Source organism: Sylvia atricapilla, chromosome 2 (genome assembly GCF_009819655.1).
Source record: "Sylvia atricapilla isolate bSylAtr1 chromosome 2, bSylAtr1.pri, whole genome shotgun sequence".
Taxonomy (NCBI): Eukaryota; Metazoa; Chordata; class Aves; order Passeriformes; family Sylviidae; genus Sylvia; species Sylvia atricapilla.
This window is the reverse complement of record NC_089141.1, coordinates 90,623,163-90,649,372: the sequence shown is the minus strand read 5'-3', so window position 1 is coordinate 90,649,372 and position 26,210 is coordinate 90,623,163. Positions and strand designations below refer to the sequence as shown.

Genomic DNA, 26,210 nt, shown 5'->3' with positions numbered 1-26,210 from the left:
ATTGTGAGGATGACCAAGCACTGGCACAGAGTGCCTGGGGAGATGGCTGTGCTTGGAGGTCCTGGAAAGCTCCCTGGCCATGATCCCAGGCAACCAGCTCCAGGTGTCTGTGCTTAGGCAATGGGGAGTGTGACCTAAAGAGGTCCCTTAGAGCCTCAGCCATCCTGTGATTATACAAACTTTGTAGCACAGTTACCCACAGTTAAGGATGTCTTTACGTGAGATTCAGCTTGAAATTTCTTTGTCTTCAAGAATGGAGGCAGTAGCCTTGGGGAAGATCTTTTGTGATGAAGCAGTTCAAAGTGCACTATTTACTGAAAGGATAGGAATTAGAGAGGTGCTGGAAGAGCTTTGAGCAGCAGTTTTCTTCTAGAAGCTTTCCACCTCTTTTCTGAGAAAATGAGATGCTCCTTTAGCATCTCTGATGTTAATGATTGTTGCCATTATGCTTATATGGGTAATTTCTATCTGTTTATTCATTCATTTCATCATGTATGTCCTGAGACAATTTAAAGGACTGTGCAAGGTCCCCATGGTGGAATTTCGTATCTTCCTTCAATTCCTGGATCAGTTCTACCTCCAAGGTTGCATTTAAATAGACTAATTTTGACTGTCTCAAGTATATCAGTACTATGAGTCACAGGGGAAAAGATTATTTATATTGAGAAAAAAAATGGGGGTTTTTGTGATAATAGCTGTGAAATTGACCTCAAGGGAAATGGGCTGGGTTAAATTATGTTAAGTGCAGAAATTAAGGTTATCTTTGGTTGAGATTGCTTTTCCAAGTGGTTTTTGCCCTAGCTTTAATTTTATGCTTTTTTCTGAGAGAAGATTGGTGAACTTTGATTTTATAACTTTTCCTGTGCTGTAGTGTACAGAGTCGAGAGTGACATTTTAGGTTTGTGCTGGCTTTACTGGGGAAGATGGAAAAGCATAAGACTGTCTCCTACTCTTGTCTGTGCTTAATTACTAGAGCTAGGGGGAAAAAAGTGGAACTCCTGTGCTTGACTAAGAATAAATTAATGGAGGCAATGTGTGTTAGAACCTGGAGAAGTGGGATGCTATTGTACTGAAAATATGATTTAAATTTTTGCTTAGTATTGAGAGGGCATAATCCTTTAGGAAATGAGTGTCTTTTTTAATCATGTCAGATCGACTAAATTGTTCTTTTTTCATTTCCTATGTCTTTCTGCTATCTATCACCTAGGAAATATGATTGAAAGGATATTAGTATCTTGTAACAACCAACAAGATTTGCATGAATGGGTGGATCACCTGCAGAAGCAAACCAAAGTCACAACTGTTGGGAATCCCACCATTAAACCGCACTCTGTGCCATCTCACACGGTAAGAAAGAGCTTCTGGACTCAAGTGAATGAGCAGAATTAGGTTGTCTGGCAGGTATTACACCGTGGAAAGCCTTTTTTTTTTTTTGGCCATTAGTAACAAGAACTGAATTGTGTCACTGTAGTTTAATAGGTAAAAAGATAATGCTGATTTTAATTGTGGGAACAAAGAACAAAATGCTTAAAACTCAGTGTAACAGTTTAATGGGGTGAAAGAAAGTTCATTATCATTACTGCTTCTGTTTTGACCAAGTGCATGCATCACCGTCTTTTAAGTATACTTAGAACAGTAGGTTATAATTTGTGATGTACTTGACAGGCTGTGGAGAAACAGTAATTTCTTTGGAGTCTGCATTTGAATTGTTGGATATGAATGGTTCTAAATTTAGCTCCACCCTTGGTGGTGAGAGAAGTGGGAGCAGTTCTTTCTTTAGTTTGTGCTCCGTCTGTGGTAGACAATAAAAAAAAAATCAAGCTCCTTTTTTCCAAAAAATAACTTAATGTAAAATTTTTCAAAGCCCACCTGTAATAAACAGAAATACTATAGCAGGTGGGATTATTTCAGCAGTCCTTAATGACACTCTGTCTCCATTATGATAATATGCTTTCTCTCTTTTCCCATCCTGTTTGGCAGCTTCCTTCCCACCCAGTGACTCCCTCCAGCAAGCATTCAGACAGCAAGCCAATACCCCTGACTCCTGCCTACCACACTCTCCCTCATCCATCACATCACGGCACTCCACACACCACAATAAACTGGGGACCGCTGGAGCCGCCGAAAACGCCCAAGCCGTGGAGTCTGAGCTGCCTGCGGCCCGCGCCTCCGCTACGGCCCTCAGCTGCTCTTTGCTATAAGGAGGTGAGATGCAGCAGCCAAGAAAAGACACAGTGTGGCAGGCCTTCAGTAGGAAGTTGTAAATTATTTTTTGGTGGTGGCTCTGTGTATCTGACTTTCCTTTAATTTTGTAAATCTCCTAAACAACAGGGAAAAAGTGAGAGTGGATCTTCAGTGCAAGATTTGTGTTGAGACTTAGCTGCTAGAAGAGGTTCTTCTGTTTGGCTGTACTATGTGCTCATTTTGTAATTTAACTTAAAATCCTTTTATGCTTTCATGTGTAGGCCACTAAATTCTCCAATGTATTAAAATTTCAATCATCCATATGATGTTTAGCATACAATAGCATTCAAAACCTGTCATGATCATCTTTGGTAGGTCCTGCTCAGTCACCTTTTTACTTTCTTGTTCTGTATTTTCACAGAAGATGTATTGTATCTTTCAGGTAAAGGGTAGACAAGCATATGCCTTTTGTTCCTGAAACTTAGTATTGTTCCTGTAAATTATCATGACCACATTTTGAGCAGAAATGCTGTTGAGTTTGTTGTTTGTTTGTGATTTTGGGGATTTTTTTTTATGTTTTTCTTGTTGATTTTTTTTTCTGAAGACCTCTGTAAAAACAGACCTAAACTTTAATGAATTTTGGCTTTCAAGAGTGTAGTACCTGCCAAGCTTCCTTGTTAAATCCTTTGTTCTTGCTTCCCAGTAGACAAGTGAAGTGGGTTGTCTCTTCAGCTGTTCAGGAAAAAGACCTATTAATGTGTTCATGCCTCTTTCACCCTTCACTAGCTCCCAAACAGGCTGAATGCCTTTGCAGCAGGTTTTATGTGTATTTCTGTTAATAGAACAGATAAAATACTTGGCTATGTGTATAGCTGGAAGAAGAGTAGGGAGGAAATCAGCCAATTCAGGCAAATTGAACTTGGCAAAAAATACTAGTAAACTGAATTTTGGTGCTGTCAAAAGGTTTTTAGTTAGTAATTTCTATATGCATTTAGAAGTTAAATTCTTGAAATATGTCTAGAAGCTCTACTCTTTTTATTTTTCCTATACAGGATCTCAGTAAAAGCCCTAAAACCATGAAAAAGCTGCTTCCCAAACGCAAGCCGGAGCGGAAGCCGTCAGATGAAGAGTTTGCACTGAGAAAAAGTAAGAGAGACTTGAAAAAATACCTGTATAATACAAAGGGTGGAATTAACATCAGTTAAATTCTTTAAGAGTCAGTTGTACAGTGTAAGCAAGTCACCTGGTTTCCTCTCTCATGTCAGGGGAGAGGGGTAGGTATATCCAGAGGATGGTTTGTTATATTCATTTTGTGCTATGATGGTATTAGTTGCTTTGTAGAGCTTTACTGCTTGCTACAGCGGATGTCTGCTTGTGAAGTGCCTATTTCTCTGTGTTACAGAAGGAAGAGAGGTTACAGAGCCATGTGAAGTTCAGTGAAGTAAACCTGTCTTTTAGTGCTATAAACAACAATGTGAAGATATTGAACCAATCTTGTAGAATACTTTGTAGCTATGTTCTTAAGTTGGTCTTGGTAGGAGCTTTTGTCCTCAGTGTTGGAAGGCTGGTTATTGCTGCTGATTTGAAGGCAAGTTGCTTCCACAAGCACTCCTTCTGGCGTCCAACAGTCTTCTCTTACCTCCTGTAAATAAAGTAATTTGCTCATGTCTGTATCTAAATAAATTGCAGATATTTAGGCTGCGTGAAGTACGAAGAAAAACACTGATGTGAGAGAGACTGAGTAATGTACAGAAAATCAGAGGTCAAAATCTGAATGTTGGGATAATTGAAAGTAGAGGGAGCATTAATTGTTATCAAGCAAACACAGTATTCACTTAGTTGTCAGTGTTGCTGTAATTCTTCCTTAGAAATTTGTGTCGATGAATAATCTGGTTACTTGTATCAGTAAAAGACAGGGTGTTTTATTGGGCAGATTTTTACTGGAGCTTTTGCTTCTCTGTGTCTGTCCTTTGCTCATGGGCTGTTTAAGATAGTCTGTGCCATGAGTGTTCAGTGCATGAAGTGTGTTATTGTGGCAGCTGTCTCTCAGAGGCTTATATAGAGTTGGAGAGAAAAAACTTTTCCTCCGGGTGCTCTTGGTTTGTCTGAGGTGTTAGTCCTTCTGAATGCTCTGTGCATTTCATGTAGCAAAGGTTAAGCTAGTGAGTAGAATGGTTCTTGTTCATAGATGTGCAGGTGGATGTTGTAGTTCAGGATGTTTTATCCTTACAGGGTAAAAAAGGCATCTGTTTAGGAAAAACAAAAATACTGTAATGCTGTATCATTTGAGATGTTGGAGAACGGAGATTCAGTAGTTGTAGTGATGGTGATAAAGCTGTCAACTTGCAGGTTTAGCCGTTGTTAAACAACACAGTGGGAGGAGTTAAGGGTTCTTAGTTGGGGTAAAGGAGGAGTCTGTAGCTTGCAAATACATTGTTCTACTCCTGATTCAATAATTTGTATTGAAAGGGGATCTTTTAGTAGCTTTTAGTCAAAGAATGTTTCTTACAGATTCTTGATGTTCATCTTCCCTAATCAGTAATTAGAAGGTTCTGTTAGTTCAACTTTCTCAGCTTTTTTGTGGAGCTATAAAAGTTTCCCACTTGTATTGAATTTAAAGCATATTGATAGAGTGGTCTGGGTTTTGTTACTTTTCTTCTCAGGAATCCAGAGGATTTATGGGCGATGTTTTGAGAATCGCTGTGTCAAATGAGCATTTCAACAGACAAAACAACTGAGATGTTTTAACTGATTGCCCTTAAAATGCTGTTTCAGAAGAGTAGTATTTGTCCTGATACTGTAATAATATGGTGCTGCATTCTAACTACAAAATCCAATTATTTTTCCTGCCTTAAAAGAGGGATAACCTGTACTTTGGAGTATCTGCATCTCTTAAACTGTAGGAAAATTGTATTGGGTCAAGATAATTTCTGCAGTAGCTAGCCTGTCCCAATAAATGTTTGGAAAGTTGGCTTTGTTCCGATGATAATAAGTTACAAAACCCAACAGGATATATTGGCTGGCAGAGAATCCAACTGCATTTTGATGTTGAAAGTTGCTCAGATTCATGCAGCAGGAAGTCTTCAAACCTAATTATCTCATGGGGGCAAAGAGGACAAATGCTTTTAAAACAACAAATTGTCTTGCCTTGCACACAGACTTCTGGTTTCATCTAAACTAATAATGGTAGAGGCACCTCTGGATTTCTGATTGGAATTTCACTCTATTGCAGGTTAACAGTTTGACGGTATTTTTACTGAGTTACCCAGTGAGATTTGCTGTGGAGCTTTACTTTTGGAAAATGTTGCCATGTTAAGCTTGAATAGTTAAATTTGTTCAGTAGTCCTGTTTCTGTGTTGAAGTCTGAGTAGTTTAGAGTAGTCACTTTTCACAGATATATGTACAGGATAGATATAGGTACAGATAGTGGAATCTTTCCTTCTGCATGCTGAAGTTATGCTGTTAATTATGAGATTTATTTTCAACTGTGTGCTGTTGAAAGGGGTAAATCTGCTTTTATATATATACACATATATAGGCAAAAAGTTTTCAAGATGTTTTCTGGGAATTAGTATTGTTTCTTGACTTCTTTGATTGAGTAATGGAATAGTATGCATATTGAATTGTGTGTTTATATAATAACTTGAGTATAAAGGGGCTTTTCAGTAAAATGACTGCTTTAGAATGAGAGTCCTCACACTTCAAAACATATTCTGTACATCAGACACAGAAAATTTCTTGAATGTGTGGGTGGTTAATCTTAACTGAATTTTTTCAAAGCATTTCAAAATAGTATTTGTCTTTTTAAACTGTTACTTTTGTTCATTGAAGTTTGATTTTTAAAATTGTATGATTAAAAGGATTTTAAAGGGTTGATTAGGCTGAACTTTGGACTCAACTGAACTGTGCTGATTTACAAAGGCTTCTCTATATTAAGAAATATGCCCATTTTTAAAATTCTGTTTCTCTCATTGATTCTAGGTACAGCTGCTTTAGAAGAAGATGCTCAAATTCTTAAAGTCATTGAAGCATATTGCACAAGTGCCAAAACACGTCAAACACTAAATTCAAGTAAGTTAGAAGGTACTTAATGTGTAGAAATGGCTAAATAAAACACAAATGGGATAGTTTGCAAAAGTGAGTGCTGTATATTCCCAGGTCTTTGCAAAGAGCACATTGGACCTGCAAATAATAACCTCTTTCTGGTTTAACATCAATGCCAAGTGTTTATGTATTGGATGCCAAGGACCATGATTAGAGACTATCATTTTTTCAGTATTTTGAAACAATCCAGAACAACAAAAAACCTTATGTGATTACTTGTCATGGTTTAAAATTGTACTAAAGCTTCACCAATGAATAAAAGGTATCTGAACTGAATTAACAGCTATCAGTATGCTTTTGGATAAATTTCAAGAGACTGGTAAGTAGGAGGAATGAAGAAGTCATCGTAGTTTTGGAGGACTGTATTTTTGTTGTGTTCTCTTCAACAAAGACTTTCTCCATGGAAAAGTAACCTAGACCTATAAAATTTCTTTAATTTTATTACCACTAGTTGTTTTTAGTATTAATTACAAATTTTAATCCGTCTCATAATTTTAGGAGAAATTGTTCTCAGATATGTGTTGCTTAAAGCCATTTTTAGTTTCTCAGATCAATACATAGCATATTGAAAACCTGTAACGTGCCTCTGGGGTCCTACTTCATTTAATCCAAATCAAGGTTGCCATGTGGAGTTCCTCTGTATTGTAAGTAAAACATTGCTCAAAGCAGGGGAGTCCACCAGCATGTGTTCCATTTACACAAGGAAGGAGAAAATGCTGTTGCGTTTGTTCCTTTTTGCACTGTTGAATACAAATTTAATTTGGAGATCCTTGGAACACAGTATAATGATCTTGAAGTACTTGGCTGGTTTTGCTGGAACTAGAAGACTGGACATCATAACTTCTTGTCCACTAAAGCTATTTAAATTTTGAAATAATACTATTCACTGTTGCCTACAGTGCTCTAGGCCCATTTTGCCTTGAAGCAAAGGCACTTCATGCTGACAGTTGAAGTCTTAAAATGCAATTGCAGACTTAGTTCTTGAATTTTTCTAATACATGTTCATTTGCTATTGCCAACTTGAAAAAATACACAGCTACTTTGTATTCCTATGTAACTTACAATGGGAATATGGCAGTTACAATAGACTGTAAAAACTTCTCAAGTAGCAACAAAAGCTTTAATTTTAATTTTTCTGTCTTAATGAACCGTAGATCTCCAAGATCATGAAATCGGCTACTACTGTTATTTTTTTATAATTACTAATCTTTTTTTATAGCCCTACAGTCATTACAGTAATGTGTTTAATTGGATAAAGGGAATCAATGAGTTCAAAGTTCTGAAGATATACTGTTGTTCCAAACAAAATCAAATGAGATTATTGTCGTTTAAACACCTCAGCTGTGATCTGTTATTCCCAAGGATAATGTGACAAGAAATGGTTGGGAAAACATTTGCACTTGCACAGTAGTGTGTGCAGATATGAAGTGGATACGATTTTTTTTTTTGCTTGCCTATTTTTCCTGTCTATGTATATTTAAGAAATATACATAGTGCTGTGGGTATCATTGCATACATCAGAAGTCAGCAGCTTTTATTTGCTCTTAATTGCAGCAAGAAAAAAAAATTAATCATTAGGCACATAGCTGCTTTGTTTGGGAAGTATAGTCTTGTTACCTAAGACTATGCTTCAGAAGGTCCATTTGTAAACTGGAATTGGAAATGGGAAAAGAACCAATAAAACTGGAATTGCTTCTGTTGGAGCAGTAGTCAGTGTAGAATAATGGAATGAGAGTGTTGCCTGTCACTTGTGAAGTATGGTGTTTTTTTACATACTCCATTCTTACCTCTCTGTTAATATTCTGCCTGTCCCTTAATCTACTGCTTTTGGCAGTGTCAGTGCAGCAGAGCTGTGACACCAGTGCAAACTGACAAGGTGTGGCAGAGGTAGCAGAACAGCTTTTTATCAGTTGTTTGGGTGGGAAATAAGTGATATTTAATTTGGGTAGATAGATGGAAATGAAAGAGCAGAGTCTGACTTTCTCATGCTTTTTGAACACAGCTTATTTTGCATTTCTGGTTCAAATGAAGACTTTAAATCCTCTGCAGTATCATACGTGTGGTGGCTCATAATATGGCCACTTACATGGCTTCAATCCTTGGATACTGCTAGATCTTGAAAAATAAAAAACCTGTCCTTATTATGCTTGACCAACTACCCTAGAGGTCTAACAGTATTTAATTATGGGGATAGACTCAGATGTGTAGGGAGAGGTGTGTGAGGGGTCAGAATGGGCCACGTCACTGTTAGGTTCTTGGTCCATTTTTCTGTGAGTTAATTTGCAATGTGGCTTAACAAATAACAAGGGGTATGGGCACAGAAAAACATGTACTTTCACAATCTCCTTCAATGGGTGCAAGATGCTGCTGCTGATTTAGTAATCAGCAGCCCTGCTCTGCATGAGAACCTTTGCTTTTCTTTTTCCCCCTTCATTTTCCTCTTCATGGTGGTGACACAAGCACTTCTGTTGGCTGTGTTGTGAGCTGGTGGGAAAACTATCTGCTTGAAAAACTAACCCTACAAAAGATTTTTTTTCATCTGAAGCTGTTTCCTGGCTTGGCTCATGAAGCAGCTGTACAAAAGACTGTGTCATTGCAAGGGAGGGAAAGGATGAGGTACAGATATGTGATGGGGAGGGAGCTATTGCTTTTCACATTGGTGCTGGTTCATGCTGGCTTACTGTGTTTGTTTACTGCTCTGTGCCCAGTCAAATCCTCCCCAGACCAGAACTGACTCTGTGTTTCAAAAGAACCTGACTTCCTCTTTAAAAAATTCTACTTTCAAACAATATTTTGTTACTCAAAATTCTCAACTGAGACTGCCTAGAAACTTAAAAACCACTTCAAAATTGCATTTTAACTCTGTTCAAATATTATTATGTGCTGAGTGTAATTTGTACCTAAACCCCAAACAAATTTGAGGAAAAAAAAAAAAAAAAAGAAAAACCTCCAACTTTGGTGCCTTTTTAACAATATTTTCTCTTTTCCTTCTCTTCCCATCACCTTTTTGCTTTTATTTCATGTGTTTGGTTGTGGCTATTCCTTACGTTCTCCTCCTCATCCCACCTCTGCCTATCCACATCCACCATTTCATTTCACCTATACATCCTTAGCATGGCAAGGCACTGACCTGATGCATAATCACGTCTTGGCTGATGATGACCAATCAAGTCTAGACTCCTTGGGTCGTCGCAGTAGTCTTTCTCGTTTGGAGCCTTCAGACCTCTCAGAAGACTCTGACTATGACAGTATATGGACAGCCCATAGTTACAGAATGGGGTCTACATCTCGTAAGAGCTGTTGCTCATATATCTCTCACCAGAACTAATGCACTTCTGAGCTTTTTCTTAACAAATGCTTGTTGTATCACAGCCTGCTTTTCTTAGATGTTTTCTTGCTGTTCCTTGTCTCTTTAATGTGATATTTTAACAACTTCTGAGGGAGTTCCTGAAACTTCAGTTATACCTGGTGGAAGGCTCTATTGTCAATTCAGTACACATACAAATAAGTCATTCTAAAAAGTGTATATCCTGTTAAGGATGATACTTCTTGAGGGTTTTTTTTAACTGATAGATGTTAATTTGTAGCTCTGAATGGTCTTTTTTTTTTTTTTTTTTTTTTTAACTTGGTCAGTGTAGTAACAGGTTCTTTATTTTCTTTTTTTTTTAATTTTGGATAAGCACATTTTTATATTTTGTACTGAAACCATACTGGTTTGAGAGCTGAGTGCCAGCTATTTGGAAATACCTTAGTGGTAGTGGTTGAATTTTCTACATATTAAAATACATAGCTGGTAGAGTAAGTGAAATGCAGTTTAAAAATAAGCAGTACAAGAGCTGTAAAATCATTCAGATATTCACGTATCTGGCCTATTTGTTTGGAAGAGCATTTGCTAATCCATAAAAATTTCTGGTTTTATACTGCTGTCTTTTGTTCATTGCTTAATACGTTTATATGAAGGACCTCGCTGCTCTTTCCCCACCCCAGTCCGGCAATTGTCATGAAAACCTGGCAGTCCATGCTCATTACACGCAGTGTTTTGGTACTCTCATGTTGCCTGTGGTCATACTGTCACTTTACTGTGTGCAGTAGCGTGGCAGAAAGCAGGGTTTAGATGTTTACTTGCCTCTTAAAATACTGTCAACTGTCAACTCTCAATTGACCATTCTTCTTGAAAAGACGAGATGAAAATGATTTCCCTGATGGAGGCTCCAGTGTTCAGCATCTGAAACTCTAGGTACAACTGTGATCAAATTGGCTTGTTTGAAGTTCTGAATAATAGAATGCTTGGCTTTTGGGTTGTACTGCTTGGAGCATGTCTATGACAGATTTTATTGTGTCTTGTAACTTCTCTCATAAGCAGGTTTGTTTTCAGCAGCAGCTCTTCACTTACAGTCATGTTGGCTTTTTCAGAGAACTGTGACGTGCTGTGCACAGCTGAAGGTCTCAAACCTGCATCTGGGGCACTGCTGGGGAGAACTTGTGTGTGTGTGTTCTGTCTTGTTTCTAACATAATTGGCATCAAAACACAAACAGCATGTTTTCCAAATCTCTGTAAGCATTAGGGAAAAGTGTGGTCAAAGTGATGAAAGGACAGAAACAGTTCTCAGTTTTGCCAGGGTTCCCAAGTGCAGCACCCTTATTACTTTTCACATAAGCATGTTATCCAGTGTTCAGATAGTACTGTGTGAACAAGTTCAGAGTAATAATGATGAAATTTGACTGCAGCCTGGGAACCTGATCACACTGTTTAAAAGGTAATAAATACCTTTCTGCAGGTCACATGATCAGAAAATTGCCATTGCTAGACATGCATGATTCCAGAAGATGGTCAGTGTGGAGAATATGTTTCAAGGCAGTTCATGTCTTCAATTTACATTCAGTCTTGTTTAATCCCCTGCTTTATCCTCTCTCACTGTTGCTGGCATTCTATAATGTGACTAACAAAAGCACTAGTGCTTACCAAGGAGGGTTTTCAGGGGTGCATTTTACTCCTGGTCGTATATTAATGTAATGACCAAGAACTTGTGTATGTTCAACCTTTCGCAAACAGAGGAGTCTTGCTTAGAGAAATAAGTATATGTGCTCCATATCATTTCACAGCACATTTGTAACCCACTTCACTCCTTTCTTCTTTTCAGTCAGTTTTTTTGTTTTGTTTTTTTTAACATATATGGAAAGTATGGATTGTTTTTTGATCTGTTTCTTATGCTCCGTGGTGTTCTAGTTGAATAATGTTTTCTGCACTGGATAAATGATAATTCCTTCATGTCTGTTTCATGTTATATAGTGTAAATATGAGTTTGTAATACAGTTGTTGCACTTGAACTTTCCTTATCACACAGAAAGTTTTGTTATCCAGATCCGAAGATTTTGACTTTCTATGCACCAAAGCTTTGACAGTTTACCACCATTAATTATTGTAGCATTTAAGTTGTTAAGTACTATCATAATTAGGATCTCTCATATTGTGTATTCTCATATTAACGTCACAGCACATTTAAAACCATTCTATGTCTCAGTGTTACAGCCTGTAAACTATTGTGAACTAATCAGGAGTATCAATGCAAAATGCTTGAAACAAACAAACAAACAAAAAAAAGCAAATGTGGAAATGGTGGTATTCAGTCCAAAGGTTCAGTGTTTCTATTTTTGTGGAACTTTAGTCATGGTAATAACAGTACCTTATGTTTATGCAATTCTGTAAATTGTATGTGTACAGTTACAAATACACTGGAAGGATGGAGAACCTGAATCAGAAGGTAGGTTCAAGCCATTGTCAGGCCCTCTTCTCATGGCTCATGCAGTGTTTCCGTATAAATTAGTACTTACCATAAACTGAAGCCAACCAATATTGATTGGGTGTTTTGCGTAATCTTGCCAAAACACAGTCATGTGTATATAGTGACGTAAAACATAGAAAGAATAATATATATTGTGCACTTCATTTGTGAATGGGAGAAGCCATCTTTAGTAGGTGACTGCCTTTGGAAAATGCAAAATGGATGTATATCTGAATGTTTCATTGTACTGTACAGTATGCATATTGTTTGTGGTTGCATATATCAATTAAGTGTTTTGTTTTATATGAAAAGGACATCTGTTATGTACAGTTGAAATAAATTTTGCATTTGCTAGACTGTGACTTTAATATTTAATTATTACACAGGGGGAAAGGACAGCAGAACTTGTAACTTAACACGTGCTCTTCTCCCTATGCCTCCTTTCTCTTTCTCCCTTCTTCCCAGAGGAATCAAATGCTGACGTGAAAGACCTTTTTTGACATAAGTGTGTAATCTTTGTTAATGTAATTGACATCCACAGGAAACTCAATGTAATGTGAAGTATGTATTCTTCTATATTCTCTTCTTTGTTAAAATTAATTTCAGAGATATTTCCACCTATAGATTGTTTTTCTGTTGCCTTCCTCTCCTGTTAAATTGATTTTATTTTCTTCCTTTTAGGTGTTAGGGGGTTTTTTTTTTGTTGTTTTGGGGGTTGATTTTTGTTTGTTTGTTTATTTTTGTTTTTGATAGATATGTTCTCAGTAAAAGCATGGGCTGAGTTATTGGAACAATCTAAAACTCACTTCTGCAGGTCCTATTGCAAGAGAAATTTTATGAATGTACTAAGGTCTATATAACCTTATTTGTTTTCATGATTTAATATTGCAACATTTTTTTTTCAAAGAATGAGTTATCTTTAATGCTTCTACTTAAAAGATGCTTACATATGAGTGAATTTAAACAAATCAATAAGCTTATAGACATGCTAAAATGTTTACATCAGAATAAATTTAATAATCACCCCTCTCTGTTAAAAGGGGGTAACTTTGTTTTGCTATGATTGTGGCAACTCTAGTCCTGCAGCCATCTTCTTGGAAATTTTGTATTGGTTAGCTAAATACAGGCAGTTTAGTGGAGTAGCTCTTTCCAAATGTTGTCTTAGGATATCTCCCATGTCTTCAGATGGTGTATCTGTCTTTTGCAACTATTCATTCTGTTTTTACATGACTAACACTTACATATGAAGTTATATTTCATTCCACTTTAATTGTGTCCATTTTACTCATCTAAACATATTGCTGTAAACTGCCTGAATCAGTCATCTGAGTCATGTGGGGTTTTATTCTTATTTGTGTATCTCTATTAGTTTAAAAAAAAAAAGACAAAACAACTTCATGCCCAACTTTTTATTATTCCCAAGAATTTGCAACAATGGTGTATTTTATACAATGAACTAAAGTTTAGCTGGTATTTGGGTTCTGATTTGTGTTTTCTTTACAAAGATAGTAAAGGATACCCTTTTGATTTTGGCAGATCTGTAGCACAGATTTTTCCAATTTTTAAATCTTAACACATGCAGGAGCAGCATTTTTAGAATTCTTTGTATTAGGACCTTATGAAAAATTTATTAAGAAAAAGTTAATTTGGCAGGTGTGCTCATTTGCTTTAACATCTTTGTTATAACAAATGCAGTGAAACATTGAATATTTAAAATGACAAGTAATTTTTTTATATAACATCTGCTTCACTAAGAAATGTACATGTCTGTACATGCTGGTGTTAATGTAGATCTAAACAGTTGAGGCTGCAAGGACTTGTTTTTCAGTGGCAAGTCACGCTCCTTTCACTGGAACTCATTTACTTTTATTGAAAGTAAATTTAATTTGAGGGCTTCTTAGCCTGTAAAGCTGGCAAAACCCAGAATTGTATATTTACAAGTAATGTTTTGAATTTTTGACCTTTATCCCTGCCTTGTTCCCCTCCTTACCTATCTTAATCACAGTAAAGGTATGAAGAAAACAACAATACTTAAAAGCTGTGCAACAGAGTCTTTGCTCAGATAACAGCCTCAGATAATGCTGTGCACTTCTTGAAATTACCACCATCCCCACACATCTGACTTCCATACCTTAAATTAGGACACTCATAGTCTTCTATGGATAACTACAGCAGCTGTTCTTGGTTGACTGTGGAGAGCTGTCTTCTAACTAATGCCCTGAAATTAGCTACTTTAAGCAGATGATGTCATACCCACCTCCATTTTACTCTTGGCTTAAATGGTTCCTGGACAGACAAGGTCTTTCAATATAGGCAGAGATTTAATATCCAGTTAAAGTGGAAAGGTTTCTGAATTTCACTCCCCTTTTCTTACTTCCCTCCTGCAAAACTTCTGAACTCCCTTCATGTTTGTTTGCTAAATGATTCAGAACAAAGGATCAGACTGTTTACCAGTACAGCTCTTTCTGAAGCCTCCCTTCTGTCAGGAGCCAGGATGGTGCCATATAAAAACAGCATGGTGCCCAGAGAAATTGTGGATGCCCCATCCCTGCTCCAGGCCTTCTTGGATGGGGCTTTGAGCAACCTGGTCTAGGGCAGGGTGTCTCTGCCCATGGCGGGGGGGTTGACTCTGTATCAACCATTTTGTAACATGTCATGCTCCTTTTGGGGGGGAAAAGTGAATAAAAGGCTGAGGTTGTGAGTTAGGATTGGAAACAGACGCCAGTGAGAACCTCTGTGACATTCAGTCTCTGCTCTAGTATCTTCCTGGTTTGGTGTTAAGACCATGCCCTGGGGCTAGGAGTGATACTCTACCTGTTGTAGGCAGGTATGAAGTAAACTTTTGTTATGAAGTCTTTCAGCCATGTAAATACCCAAACAGGTTTCAGCTTTCCTTATTTCTAGAAATGCTCAGAACTGCTTCCTTGTTTTTGATTGATTGACTGATTGATTTAGCTGGAAAGGGGATCACACACTGAAACCCAAAAGCTCAGTTTCCTCACAGGCCTATTCTTGTATTTCAAGTGTTCTACCACATTATATAGGGGATATTGCTAAGGCCTGTAGCCCTGATCTGAATAGTCAAATGGACTGTACTGTTACTGCCTTTACTCTGGAAGCTAAATTTACTTAACCTGTAATTTAGGATATGGTTTTGTCAAAAAGTATTGCAGTTCTTTATTCTCCTCTCTAGGTCTGAGAGGTATTGATACTGAATAGTTACCTGTATTTTTTTTCATGGAATTTAATTTGTGAAAACTTAGTTGAATCTTGATTGTAGTGGTCAATTATTTGCCTTAATGATTCAACAGACTTCTAAACAGTGGGGTCCTTCTTCCAAGACCCTGGATTTAAGAGTTCCCTTTTGAGAATCAACTTAATTGGCCTTAATATTTGTTTGCTAATCTTGAAGTAATTGTTTGGGTTTGTCAAACATACTTTCTTCTCCCATCTGCCTTACTTCCCTTAATACTCACCCCCTCCCCCCAAAAAAACCAAACCCAAAATCAAATGAAACCATGTTTTGTGTAGCTTGGCATGCAGAGTGTCCATCTTAAAAAAAACAAAACCAAACCAAAACCCACAAAAAATCCCCAAACTAAACAAAACCAAAAAACCCAACAAAACCAACCAAACAAAAAAAAACCCACCAAAACCAACAAATCCCCACATGAAAAACCCCAGCAAACTAACTGACTAGTACTTGTGGTTATGTTGTCTCAAGGTGTATTAGGCAGTTATTTGAGGTCAATTTAAATATAGTCATTTGGCCTTTTTGACTTGGAATAGTGTCTTGTAATAAAATTCAGTGTGAAACTTGGATGCTTAGGATTGAGGAATAGCAGACATGGCAAACTAAAGTGACTTCATTCTTCCAGCCTATTTCCTGAAAATGTGGGGTATGTCTCAAAATTCTTTAGGATTATCTGAGCTGAACGAATTCCCTAGACTGTCCTTTCAGTATTAATTCAGTGGGAAGTCCCCACTGTACTGTAACACAACCCTCTCTTCATGTCCTATAGCTGCAGCTTTTGCAGAGGGAAATGGTTACACAGAGGGTAGGGCATAAAGAACTGGATGAAGGTGCAAGGTGGAATTTAGGGGATGTTGCTGAGTGCCAGTGATAACTCTGCTTGAAGTTACTTTCAGATGTGTAATTGCAAAAAAAAGCACCTTAAAAAAATAATAGCTGCTAGCATAAATGCTGCAGAAAAGAAGGATTTTGAAATAGCTTCCTTTTGCCTTTAGAACTTGACACCTCATGTCTGATGTTACTGTGTACATACTGATTTGATGACTGGATCCTTTGTGGCAGGATAGATGTGCTGTGTGTTTGTACCTTTGATACTCAGCAAGTGCTTTTGGGGTTTAGGAAAAAAAAGTATCTACAATAAAGAAAAACTCTCCAAAGTCCACAAAACCCAAGCCATGATCAAGGAGAAAGCATGGTGGTTTTTGCATAAGTACAAACCATAAGAGCAGCAAGAGTTCTGACATACAAACAAGAGTTTGTATGACCAAGGGTATTGGAACAGTGAAGGCAAGAGTGAGAGTTGTTGTGTTCCACAGTTACTGTCCTGTGGCACAAGAAGGTCAGTGTTCTCAGCAGCAGTTTTCCATTGTGTGTGTTTGTGCAGTGTGAGGTCTCCTTGTGTGTATAATGTTGTTGAACTGCCTTATGTGTCTCAGCAGTGTTGTGTGCTGTGCTCTGCTGTACATTCTTCAGGATGGGCTGCTCTAGACATCTGCTTCACATGCATGTGTGTGTTTAACTGAACAGCTGGGACATTTGTTGTCAAGCTGTCTCCTCCATGCTATTTGTGCTTTGCAAGGACCCATGTTACCCTGCCCAGGCAGAGAGTTGGATGCAGCTCTATACAAAGGGAAAGATAACGTGTGCTCCATTTGGGTGGAGGGAGTCATGGGTGAGAAGTGTGTGGCAGTTCTCTCCTGTTGGTCAGTGTCTCCCTTGGCCTGTGCTGGGCTGAGGTATGTTCCACATCAGTCCAGAGACCCAAAATGCAGTGATCTGGTAACAGCTGGTGCGAGCTTATTCCTAATAAAACATTTAATTCAGTTCTGTGCTAGCTGCAAGGCTAGTAAAGCAGAGCAGTAAGCAATTAACTGAAATAAACATAAGAGAGCTTTTCACAGTTAGAGATTGACAGCTCAAACAGGGAAGTGTCCTTGAGCTCCCTACAGAATTTGGATGTGTTTGTTTTATAGGTTGTTCCTCCTGGAAAATAAGTGGAAGTGTATTAACCCTTAAAAGATTTCTTCGCTCCGTCAGAAGAATTTACAGCTTTCAAGGACAAGATTCTTTCTCAAATCTGCTGTTCTCTTTATTCTGTGTAATTTTGACAGTCACATACTGATACATTAGATCTTTACTGTAAGCTTAAGAAAACTTTTTCTTCATTAAAGACATTTGCATTGTTTGTTAAAATAGTTTAAATAGCTAAACATGTACAGCTAAGATAGGGTCCTTACAAGCTCACTGTTCAGAACTCAAGACTGCAGCTGTTTGGGAAGTTAGTACTTTGTAGTAAGTGTGATTTATTCAACATTTTTATTTACTTGTTTCTATTATGTATTTTACCACAAACCATAAAAGAAAAGCACTGTTAGCGCAAAGCAGCTGTTCAGCAACTAATTTCTCTGGACAGGCATGTGCTCTGTAGTACCAAGTTATCAGTTCAAACTGTATGAGACTTGAGAAATTCCTGGTTAATGAAAGTTCACTACAGCGAATTGGTGGGCAGGTGTTCTTTGTTTTTTAAAATCCATGTCTTAGTTAAAAAAATGTGAGGATTTCAGTGCCTTATCTGCAATGTTTGAATTCTGAACAAATGCTTAGACACCAATTTATTTACAGACCTTCTTTAAAAAAACCCGAACCTTATAATTTGTTGCAGCCTAATTGAATAATGTTTATAGAATATATACTTATGGGTGGATGCACGTTTCTGTAGCTTTTCTAGTCAGAACTACGTTTTTATATGTTTTATCTTGATATCTTTATATGTTTTATCTTGAATTGTAATGTGTGAAAAAAGTTCTGAAGATGTTGGAATGTTTTGAGTCTTTATCATCAACCATGAAGTGCTTTTTAAAACATTTATTAAATACAAAGAGTGCGTGTCATTTGGTAGGAATGTACTATAGGACAAAAGGCTATCTGTAAGAGTATTTGCACGTGTATGTGTGCACACACAAAGTGTGGTGCTTACAGTGTTACGGGGAAAAGGGTTTTGACTTTTCTTCAATTGCTGTGTCATTTGATACCACTATTCTGCTCCTTACTGACAGAGTAATGGGTTTAGAGCAGAATTATATTTTGGCTTTGTATCAGTGTGAGATCAGAATCTGTCCTTGATGCTTAAATCGCTGTTACTTAAACACAGCTATGTCTTTCTCAGTCTGCTGTGGGGAATTTGCACTTTTACTGATGGTTGAATAGTGCACTGTTCCTTGAACAGTGTAACATCCCTGTCAGTGACTTGGGAGTTATATCGCCAGTGGAGATAGGAATGTCAGACAATCTCTATTGTAAGGCTGTGGTTTCAAAAGTAAAAAATGTGTCAGCAACTCATGTGTAGAGGGAAGGGGGAAGTGGAAAGTTGTATACCTTGGTCATGGGGGTGTATTATGCAGTGAATGAAAGAATAATCTTTAAAATACCCCAGTAGTATTTGGGAGTTGCTCATTTTGTAATTTATTTTTACAACAGGTTCCCGTAAAGAATTAGCTCCTCAAGTCCTGCTTCCAGAAGAAGAAAAAATTATTGTAGAAGAAACTAAAAGTAATGGTCAGACTGTTATAGAAGAGAAGTAAGAAAACATTTAATGAATGATGAATTAAAGTAGTAAACTTTGCACTCTTCTTCCTCCTCCCATTATAGTAGGGTGTGCGTGGTCTGTTTGTAGTTGGAATTGAGCTGTTTGGAGTATGCTGCCAGTCCTCAAAGTGCGGTTGGCCTTCATTTAAGTGTCTGGTTTCTTTGTATATGCTGTGCAACCTATTCCACCCATGCCAAGAAATGATGTGCCTCACTTATAAATAATTTTTCCAAGTGCTGTGAGATTTCAGTATTAAACATGTGTCATCCCTCTAGTTAGCGAGTGGTGTTGTTCTACATTTTTGGTAAAGTGTGTGTTGGAAATGAAACCACAGTTCTGTTGTAGAAAGCTGTAATAAAGAAGCCAGTAGTGGTCCATAAGTGCTTGGGAGGTGTTTCTTGTCACAGGAGCTGGTAACAAGTCCTTGCCTTGCTGAATATAAATCAGGATTAGAAATGGTGTTTTAACACAGGTTTGAAATTAGCTATTAGGTATGGGGTGTTTTTTATTTATTTGCATCTCATTAAACTGTTTTGTCTAATAATATATTTAGATGCATACTTCTGGAAACTGTTCTTACAGATGATCTTTTTTCGTTTTAGAAGCCTTGTTGACACAGTATATGCATTAAAGGATGAAGTACAGGAGTTAAGACAGGTTGGTAACTTACTACATTTATAGCAACATGGAGAAAGAAAAGATGGAAGGCTTGTTGTAAAACTAAATATGGCTTGCAAGTTCACTTTGACTGTCATGAACTTTAATTTTGGACTAATTTACTTTTTAAAGTAAAATACCATTTACCAAAAAGCACTCCCTGCTGTTGTCATCAGTCTTTTGAGAACAGCAAAAGTGAATTCTCTGAAGTGAATTATTAAGCTGGTTTTGGGTGCTGCAGCTTCTGAAATGATGGAAGTTAAGCAACTTCAGTTTTGCTGTATCACCAGCAAAGTAAGCTTACAGAGACTGAGAAATCTTAGTTACTCAAGAATGCTAATAAAGGCCTAAATAAAACCAGATACTGATAGTTCTAAAATGATACAATCTTAAAGTAACCTAAACACCTCTTACAAATTAGCTCTTAAAACCACTCATTTCCAAAGACAAAAGTCCTTTTCAGTGCCTATCACACGCCTTTTTTTAAATGAGGGCTTCACCATAGCTCTGGGTGCTTTTTTGTTACTTGTTCTAAATATCCACCATGAATAAATAAAAATATAATCTTTTCAGGATGTAGCTTGTTTTAACCATATTAATGGTGCTCCATGTAGTCCTTGCTTAATGCATAGGTGAAACGAAGCATTGGATTTTCCTTATTATACAAGGTGTGAATTTGCTTACCAGTCTGACTCTGGGAGTTGAATAAAATTTCTTGTGTTAATGTAAAAAGGATTTGTATTCAAATTTCTTCAGGTCTGGGGCTAAAAATGTGAAATTTTTTTTTGCAATCTGTAAGCATACCTAGTATTTCTAAAGATGTCCTGCATATTCCTTGAAACAGGACAGTTGATTTATCGCATACTTAAATTCTACTGTGTTCAGCATATAAAAAATGAGTATCCCAGGTTAGATCTGAATTCAGCAGTCTTTTGCAAACTACAGTTCATATAATAAAAGCAGAAATAATAGCCCTCTAATACTCCTGTGACTTCCTGCTTTATGTACAAAGAATAAATGTGCAGCCTCCCTGAGGCTCTGCACAGCTCCATGACCTCAAACAAAAAGTCACCTTCTCCTAAGCTTCATGCCAACAGCTCTTTTTTGGTGCCTTTCCAAATAATGTTCTTCAGAAACTTAAGTCTTCCAAGCCAAGACATATTAAAGCCTGATTTCATTTTCTTGTGTATCAGGAATTCAGGAATCTCACCTTAAAAGCATTTATTGGTGCACTGCTATATGCTGCCAACCAGAGAAGAAATAACCTCTGAGCTGGCAAGGGCTTTTTGGATAAAAGCTCTCTGGGAGTTCATAGTCTCCTGGTTGGTGTAGACCACTGTAAAGTGGGATCCTTCCTATAGCAGCTTCCATCAGTTATTCATAGCTGTTGTTCCACAGGCAATACACTTGAACTCATCCTGAATTGGCAGACTTAATAACTTACATCTGTTCCAACATAAAATAATGAGCTTTCTGAGTTTCTCAACAGACTCGAAGAGAGAATGGAGTTAATGAGGTGACAGACCATGGTGGTGTGTATAGACAAGGGAGCAAGAAGCTGCAAAGCAATGCCACAGAAAGGGACCTAGGGGTTCTGGCTGATGGCAACGTGAGCCAGCAGTGCCCTGGCAGCCAGGAGAGCCAACCCTGTCCTGGGGACATCAGGCCCAGCATGGCCAGCAGGGCAAGGGAGGGGACTGTCCCCTCTGCTCTGAGCTGGGACAGCCTCACCTCCAGTGCTGGGGGCAGGTTTGGCATTTAAAAAAGGTGTTTAACTATTGGAGAGTGTCCAGAAGAGGGCAAGAAAGATGGTGAAGAGCCTTGAGGGGAAGCAATATGGGCTGAGGTCACCTGGGTTTGTTCAGCCTGGAGAAGACGAGGCTGAGGGGAGATCTCATTGTAGTCTACAACTTCCTTGTGAGGAGAGGAAGAGGAGCAGGTACCAATCTCCTCTGGTGACCAGTGTCAGGACTTGAGGGATCAGGATGAAGCTGTGTCAGGGGAGGTTTAGGTTGGATATTAGGAAAAGGTTTTTCACCCAGGGGGTAATTGGGCACTGGAACAGGCTCCCCAGGGAGCCCAGCACCCCAGGTCACAGCACCAAGTGTGTCTGTATTCAGGAAGCATTTGTACATTGCTTTCAGGCAATTCAACTCAGATTCTATGAATTTATTATCCTGTCCTATTTCTAAAATATCTGTAAATGACAGCTAATAGGAGTTCAGTTGGACCCATGGATTGAAGACCTGGGTTTATTAAACACCATTAGACTTGTCTTGGGGTCTTATTTCAATGTTATTTTACCTTCTGGTTGCTTCCCTACTGTTCCCAGCATCACCTGTACAGGATTAAATAGTGTAAGCATTCCTGTGGATTGGTCCCTGTCATCCTTTTCAGTCCTGTTGTTCATTTATTTCAATATTGCCTGATGGCACCAAACAGTGACAACTCACTTGTTAATATACATGTGGAGAGATGGTGTTCTTTGAAATTCAGGCTTCTCTTAGACTGCTGGTAGTCATCAGTCTAGTTTAAAATTTAGTCATAAAGCACTTTTCAGAGAAGGTAATGGTTTTCAGGATACTCCTTTCAAGTATTTACATTCCTAATGAAGCAAGTTAATTTGCATAAAGTTTTGAGAAGTGTTTTGGAGTTTGAAACCAGTTAAAATCACAGGAGGGTATATGTACAGAGGGTATTTTGTCTGCTTACTGCTCCATTTCCTTTTTCCATTAGCAATAAATATATTCTACTCCTCATTGATCAGATTTGAGCAGAAGAATTCAAGATTAGTGGCCACCTGTTACTAGCACTTGTTGTGTAAAGGCCCCCTAAGTACGAATAGGAAGTAGCTCAGTTTCCATTTGGTAGCTTTTGTTGCATTGTGTGAAATAACTGTGTGTAACTTGTGAAGATTTAATAGAAGCTTTGCTTTTGAACAAGTAGTATTTGTTTTACTGAGAAGAGCCTTCAGAGTTTGTAATTGACAGTGTATGTGGTCAGATCTGTTAAAAACCTCCAAAACAAACCAGTAATATCTCTGTCTCTGTTAAACAGGATAATAAAAAGATGAAGAAGTCATTAGAAGAGGAACAAAGAGCTCGCAAGGACTTGGAGAAGCTTGTTAGAAAAGTTTTAAAGAATATGAATGATCCATCCTGGGATGAAACCAACTTATAACCACTTTTTTTTTTTGCCCTTCTTCTTTCTATTGAAAGACCAGTTGTAAAACTGAGCTGGGAAGCCTTCTGACATTAGTCAGTGTTGCATCAAGAGCACTATAAAACAGAATTTAACTGGATCTAGTGATTTCTTGCTCTGAACATAAAGAAAGAGTCAAGCCATTTACTGAAGCAATCTGTACTTTAAGCATGGAGACCGTGGATCCTGAACTCTACTCAACCTAATTTGTTTGCATCCAAATTACCTCATTTTGCAGAAAGTGCAGCACCTGACTAAAAGTCCATGTTTTTCAGTGGCTTTTTAATTAAATATATATTTTTCATGTAAATAGCTGTAATTTAGAATGCATATGTGATTGATGTATCAGGGCTGATATGTTGGGATTTTCTTCTTGTGTTATTATAATGGTCACAAGTGTTAGAAATGATGGCAGTACTGTCTTACTAAGAAAGGTCAGAGTTCTTTGTGGATAATTATGAATTAGTTCCAAATTACCCACTCACCACACATGCAAATTTAAACCCCTATTTTTCCTATTTACCACTATATTTAAATCCTTTACTGTTACCTGTTACTTTAAACAGTTTACAGTTCCTTAAGAGCAGTATTGAAATTGACTGTCAATAAACAAGAAATTGTTTATTGACAGTCAAAACAATTTTTAACAAATCTAATGTCCACAATTTACATTCACATACACTTGTTCAGCAGACTAATCTGTTGTGCTTTGGCCACCAAAAGACTGATGTACTTGCCTACTTTTTATGACTGTGATTTTTAGGTGTTGATGTACTACATTTTCTATTGTGCTTAAACATACAGCTGGCTGATAACAGATCATGCAGTTTGTTAAAGGAAAAAAAATCAATCTAATCCAGAATTTTGTGAATAAATTGTTGCTATTTATATTTTATGGTCACAGCAATTAAATTTTAGCTAACCTTTGTGTATAAGACACATGGGCTAGGCCAAAATTAATTCAGAGCATTGTTTCTATACCACTATATAAGACTCTGTTTGGAGTTCCCATACTGTGGAAGCAGTTGTTCCTTTCCCACCCTGTTTTCTTTGCATGTTGCTGATTTCTGTCCTACTAGGATTTAAATGGAAAGAAATGTGGAAGTAAGATTTTTTTTTTAATCATACTGTAATTCATAATTTGCACTGCTGACAGATTTTAAAATACATAAAGGAACATTCCCTAGTCTGATAGGTGCAATCACTGCAGTTTCTTGTATTTAAGATAGATGATACATCACTGCAAACGGTGAGCTTCAGATGGAGCACTTAAAATACTAATCCCATTAAAGCTCATTGTTCTCATGGATTTCATCAGACTTTGAATTCAACTCTAGACAGTCGAATTTCTAGACTTTCTGAGGGGTTTGTGTTCAGTTGAGTCAGAAGTGCAGGTATAGCACAGACTTGAGTCACACTTTTTGTCATTCTGATTTTCTAGTGCCCTTTAACTCCTGCTAAATATAATGCTCAGACTTGAGCAAATGTTTGTATGAACTTCAGTGAGTTGGAGCCAGGATGATTTGGGTTGTAGGAATCGTCATGCACATTTTGAATCTAATGAAAAATCTACTTTTAAAGCTACCCACTTTTTTTCAGTCAAGAACAGCTTTTTTAAAATAGGAAATTCTGTCAAATACTTGAGAAGTAATTCTGTGGGAATGGATGTTTCATAACCTGAGTAGACAAGTTGTCTCTTTTAGAAAGCTGAATATATTTGTAGGTGTCTTGTATTCCTGCAATTTAAAATGTTTTCCTTTAATTCTAAAGGAGGAGAAAATGAAAAACATCTACATTAACAGAGTTACATGTATTCACAGAATTTTAAATTTGTTAATTCTTGATACCAAAATCTTTCCTTGATGTTTGCAGTTACACAAAATTGTGGACTGACATTATATTTATTTTCCCATTTAGAAAATATCCTTGCTAAAAACTAAATGATACTAACCCCTGAAAATGCATATTATCATGGCCAAATTTAGACTTGGGTAAGCCAATATAATTAGAATTTTGCTAACATTTTCACTTTCTGACATCCACAGTATTTTCAGAGTGAGTTTTAATTTTTGATTGAACATATGCAAAAGGACATTCCAGAGGAGGAAGTATAAAAGGAAAACATTAACTTTAGTGTTTAGTAAATTTTAACTCAGGAACAACTTCCATCATAACAATTTGTTTTACATGATACTGTAAAGAGTGGTGTTGCTATGTAAATCTGCTGACTCTTAGTACCTGTAATATTATAATTTCTGACAGTACCCCTACATTGACATCTGATGAACATGCCTTAAACACTGGGAGGAAGCAGTTGTTAAATATGACCAGGACTTAGGGACTTATTTTATTCAAGGTGGATTGGGAGGACTAATTTTTACAAAAACACACACACAAAAATTAAAAAAAAAAAGGCAAACCAGAAAACTGACCTAATGTTGTAAGTAGCTTTTGTCTCTAGTGCAGAGAACAGCTTCCAACTTTTGGGAACCGAGAAGTACCTGAACTTGTTTTCATTGACAATTTGTTACAGTGTATATAGATTGTAAATGTCACTGTGGACCTTCTGAATTGTTGGAAACTTTAAATAAGCATGGATAAATGGGGCACTGTTTATTTAACCTATTAAAGGGTTGTTTGTTTGCTCTCATCATTTAGGGATGAGGAGATGAAGCCATTTCTTATCCTATAGATGTGAAGCACTTTCAGTTCTGAACTGTCCAAAATGTAGCATAACATAATTTCTCTGTACTTACTGATGTATGTGTGTTTGTCTCACCATGTCAAGACATCCTAAAGATTGAGTAACTGACTGCTTTTGTATAAACCTTTTTAATGCAAATCATTTAGGGAATTTAGAGTATCTGTTTACAGTGTCTGTGGAGAATTCTAGTTTAGATGTCACAATAATATCCTGGTATCCACTACTAAAGCGTTTATGCTACATTGTAATTAAACCATGACTTTTTTCCCCCTACCATATGAAGTCTTACATTTCATCTAATATGTGGGCTATGAGATAAAGAAGGGATTTTGCTTTAATTTTTTTGCCTTTCATATAAATAACCACCTCTCCAATTTAGTAGCTGCTATACTGTCTTGAAAGAGCTTTTTTGTGGTCTTTTATGATAGTAAATTGATGCCTGTAAAATACACAACAAAAAATAAACAAACAAACAAAAAACCCCAAAAACAAAGCAAGGGTTGTTGGGAGGGGTGAGAAGGAGGTTCTTAGCTGTCTTACATTGAGAAATGTTTAGATTTCTTTGGCAATCTGAGCTGCTCAGGTAATGTACGAAATGGAAGAGATCAAAGACAGAAAACAGTAAAAGGAAAGAAAACTAGGAACTGCATCAGTTCAGTAAAATATGCATGATTTGTCTGAATAGACAGAAATTAGTGATGTATGTGTCATAGAGACTTTTTGTGGTTGGTGCTGCCT

At 37.2% G+C, this 26,210-nt stretch overlaps 1 protein-coding gene across 5 annotated transcripts in view; it reads left to right on the top strand.

Annotated features, from left to right (window-relative positions):
* The window catches only part of ARHGEF7 (Rho guanine nucleotide exchange factor 7), a 116,727-nt gene extending 90,984 nt beyond the window's left edge, over positions 1-25,743 (top strand). For 4 of the 5 annotated variants that reach the window (XM_066313810.1, XM_066313813.1, XM_066313812.1 and 1 more), the window contains 8 exons: positions 1,208-1,347; positions 1,981-2,205; positions 3,237-3,330; positions 6,166-6,255; positions 9,402-9,578; positions 18,802-18,901; positions 19,513-19,567; positions 22,625-25,743. In XM_066313810.1, the coding sequence (XP_066169907.1) occupies positions 1,208-1,347; positions 1,981-2,205; positions 3,237-3,330; positions 6,166-6,255; positions 9,402-9,578; positions 18,802-18,901; positions 19,513-19,567; positions 22,625-22,747 (1,004 nt within the window). In that variant the 3' untranslated portion in view covers positions 22,748-25,743. The remainder of the gene's footprint in view (positions 1-1,207; positions 1,348-1,980; positions 2,206-3,236; positions 3,331-6,165; positions 6,256-9,401; positions 9,579-18,801; positions 18,902-19,512; positions 19,568-22,624) is intronic. The other variant, XM_066313811.1, reaches the window with a different exon arrangement.
* The last annotated feature ends 467 nt before the right edge of the window (positions 25,744-26,210 follow it).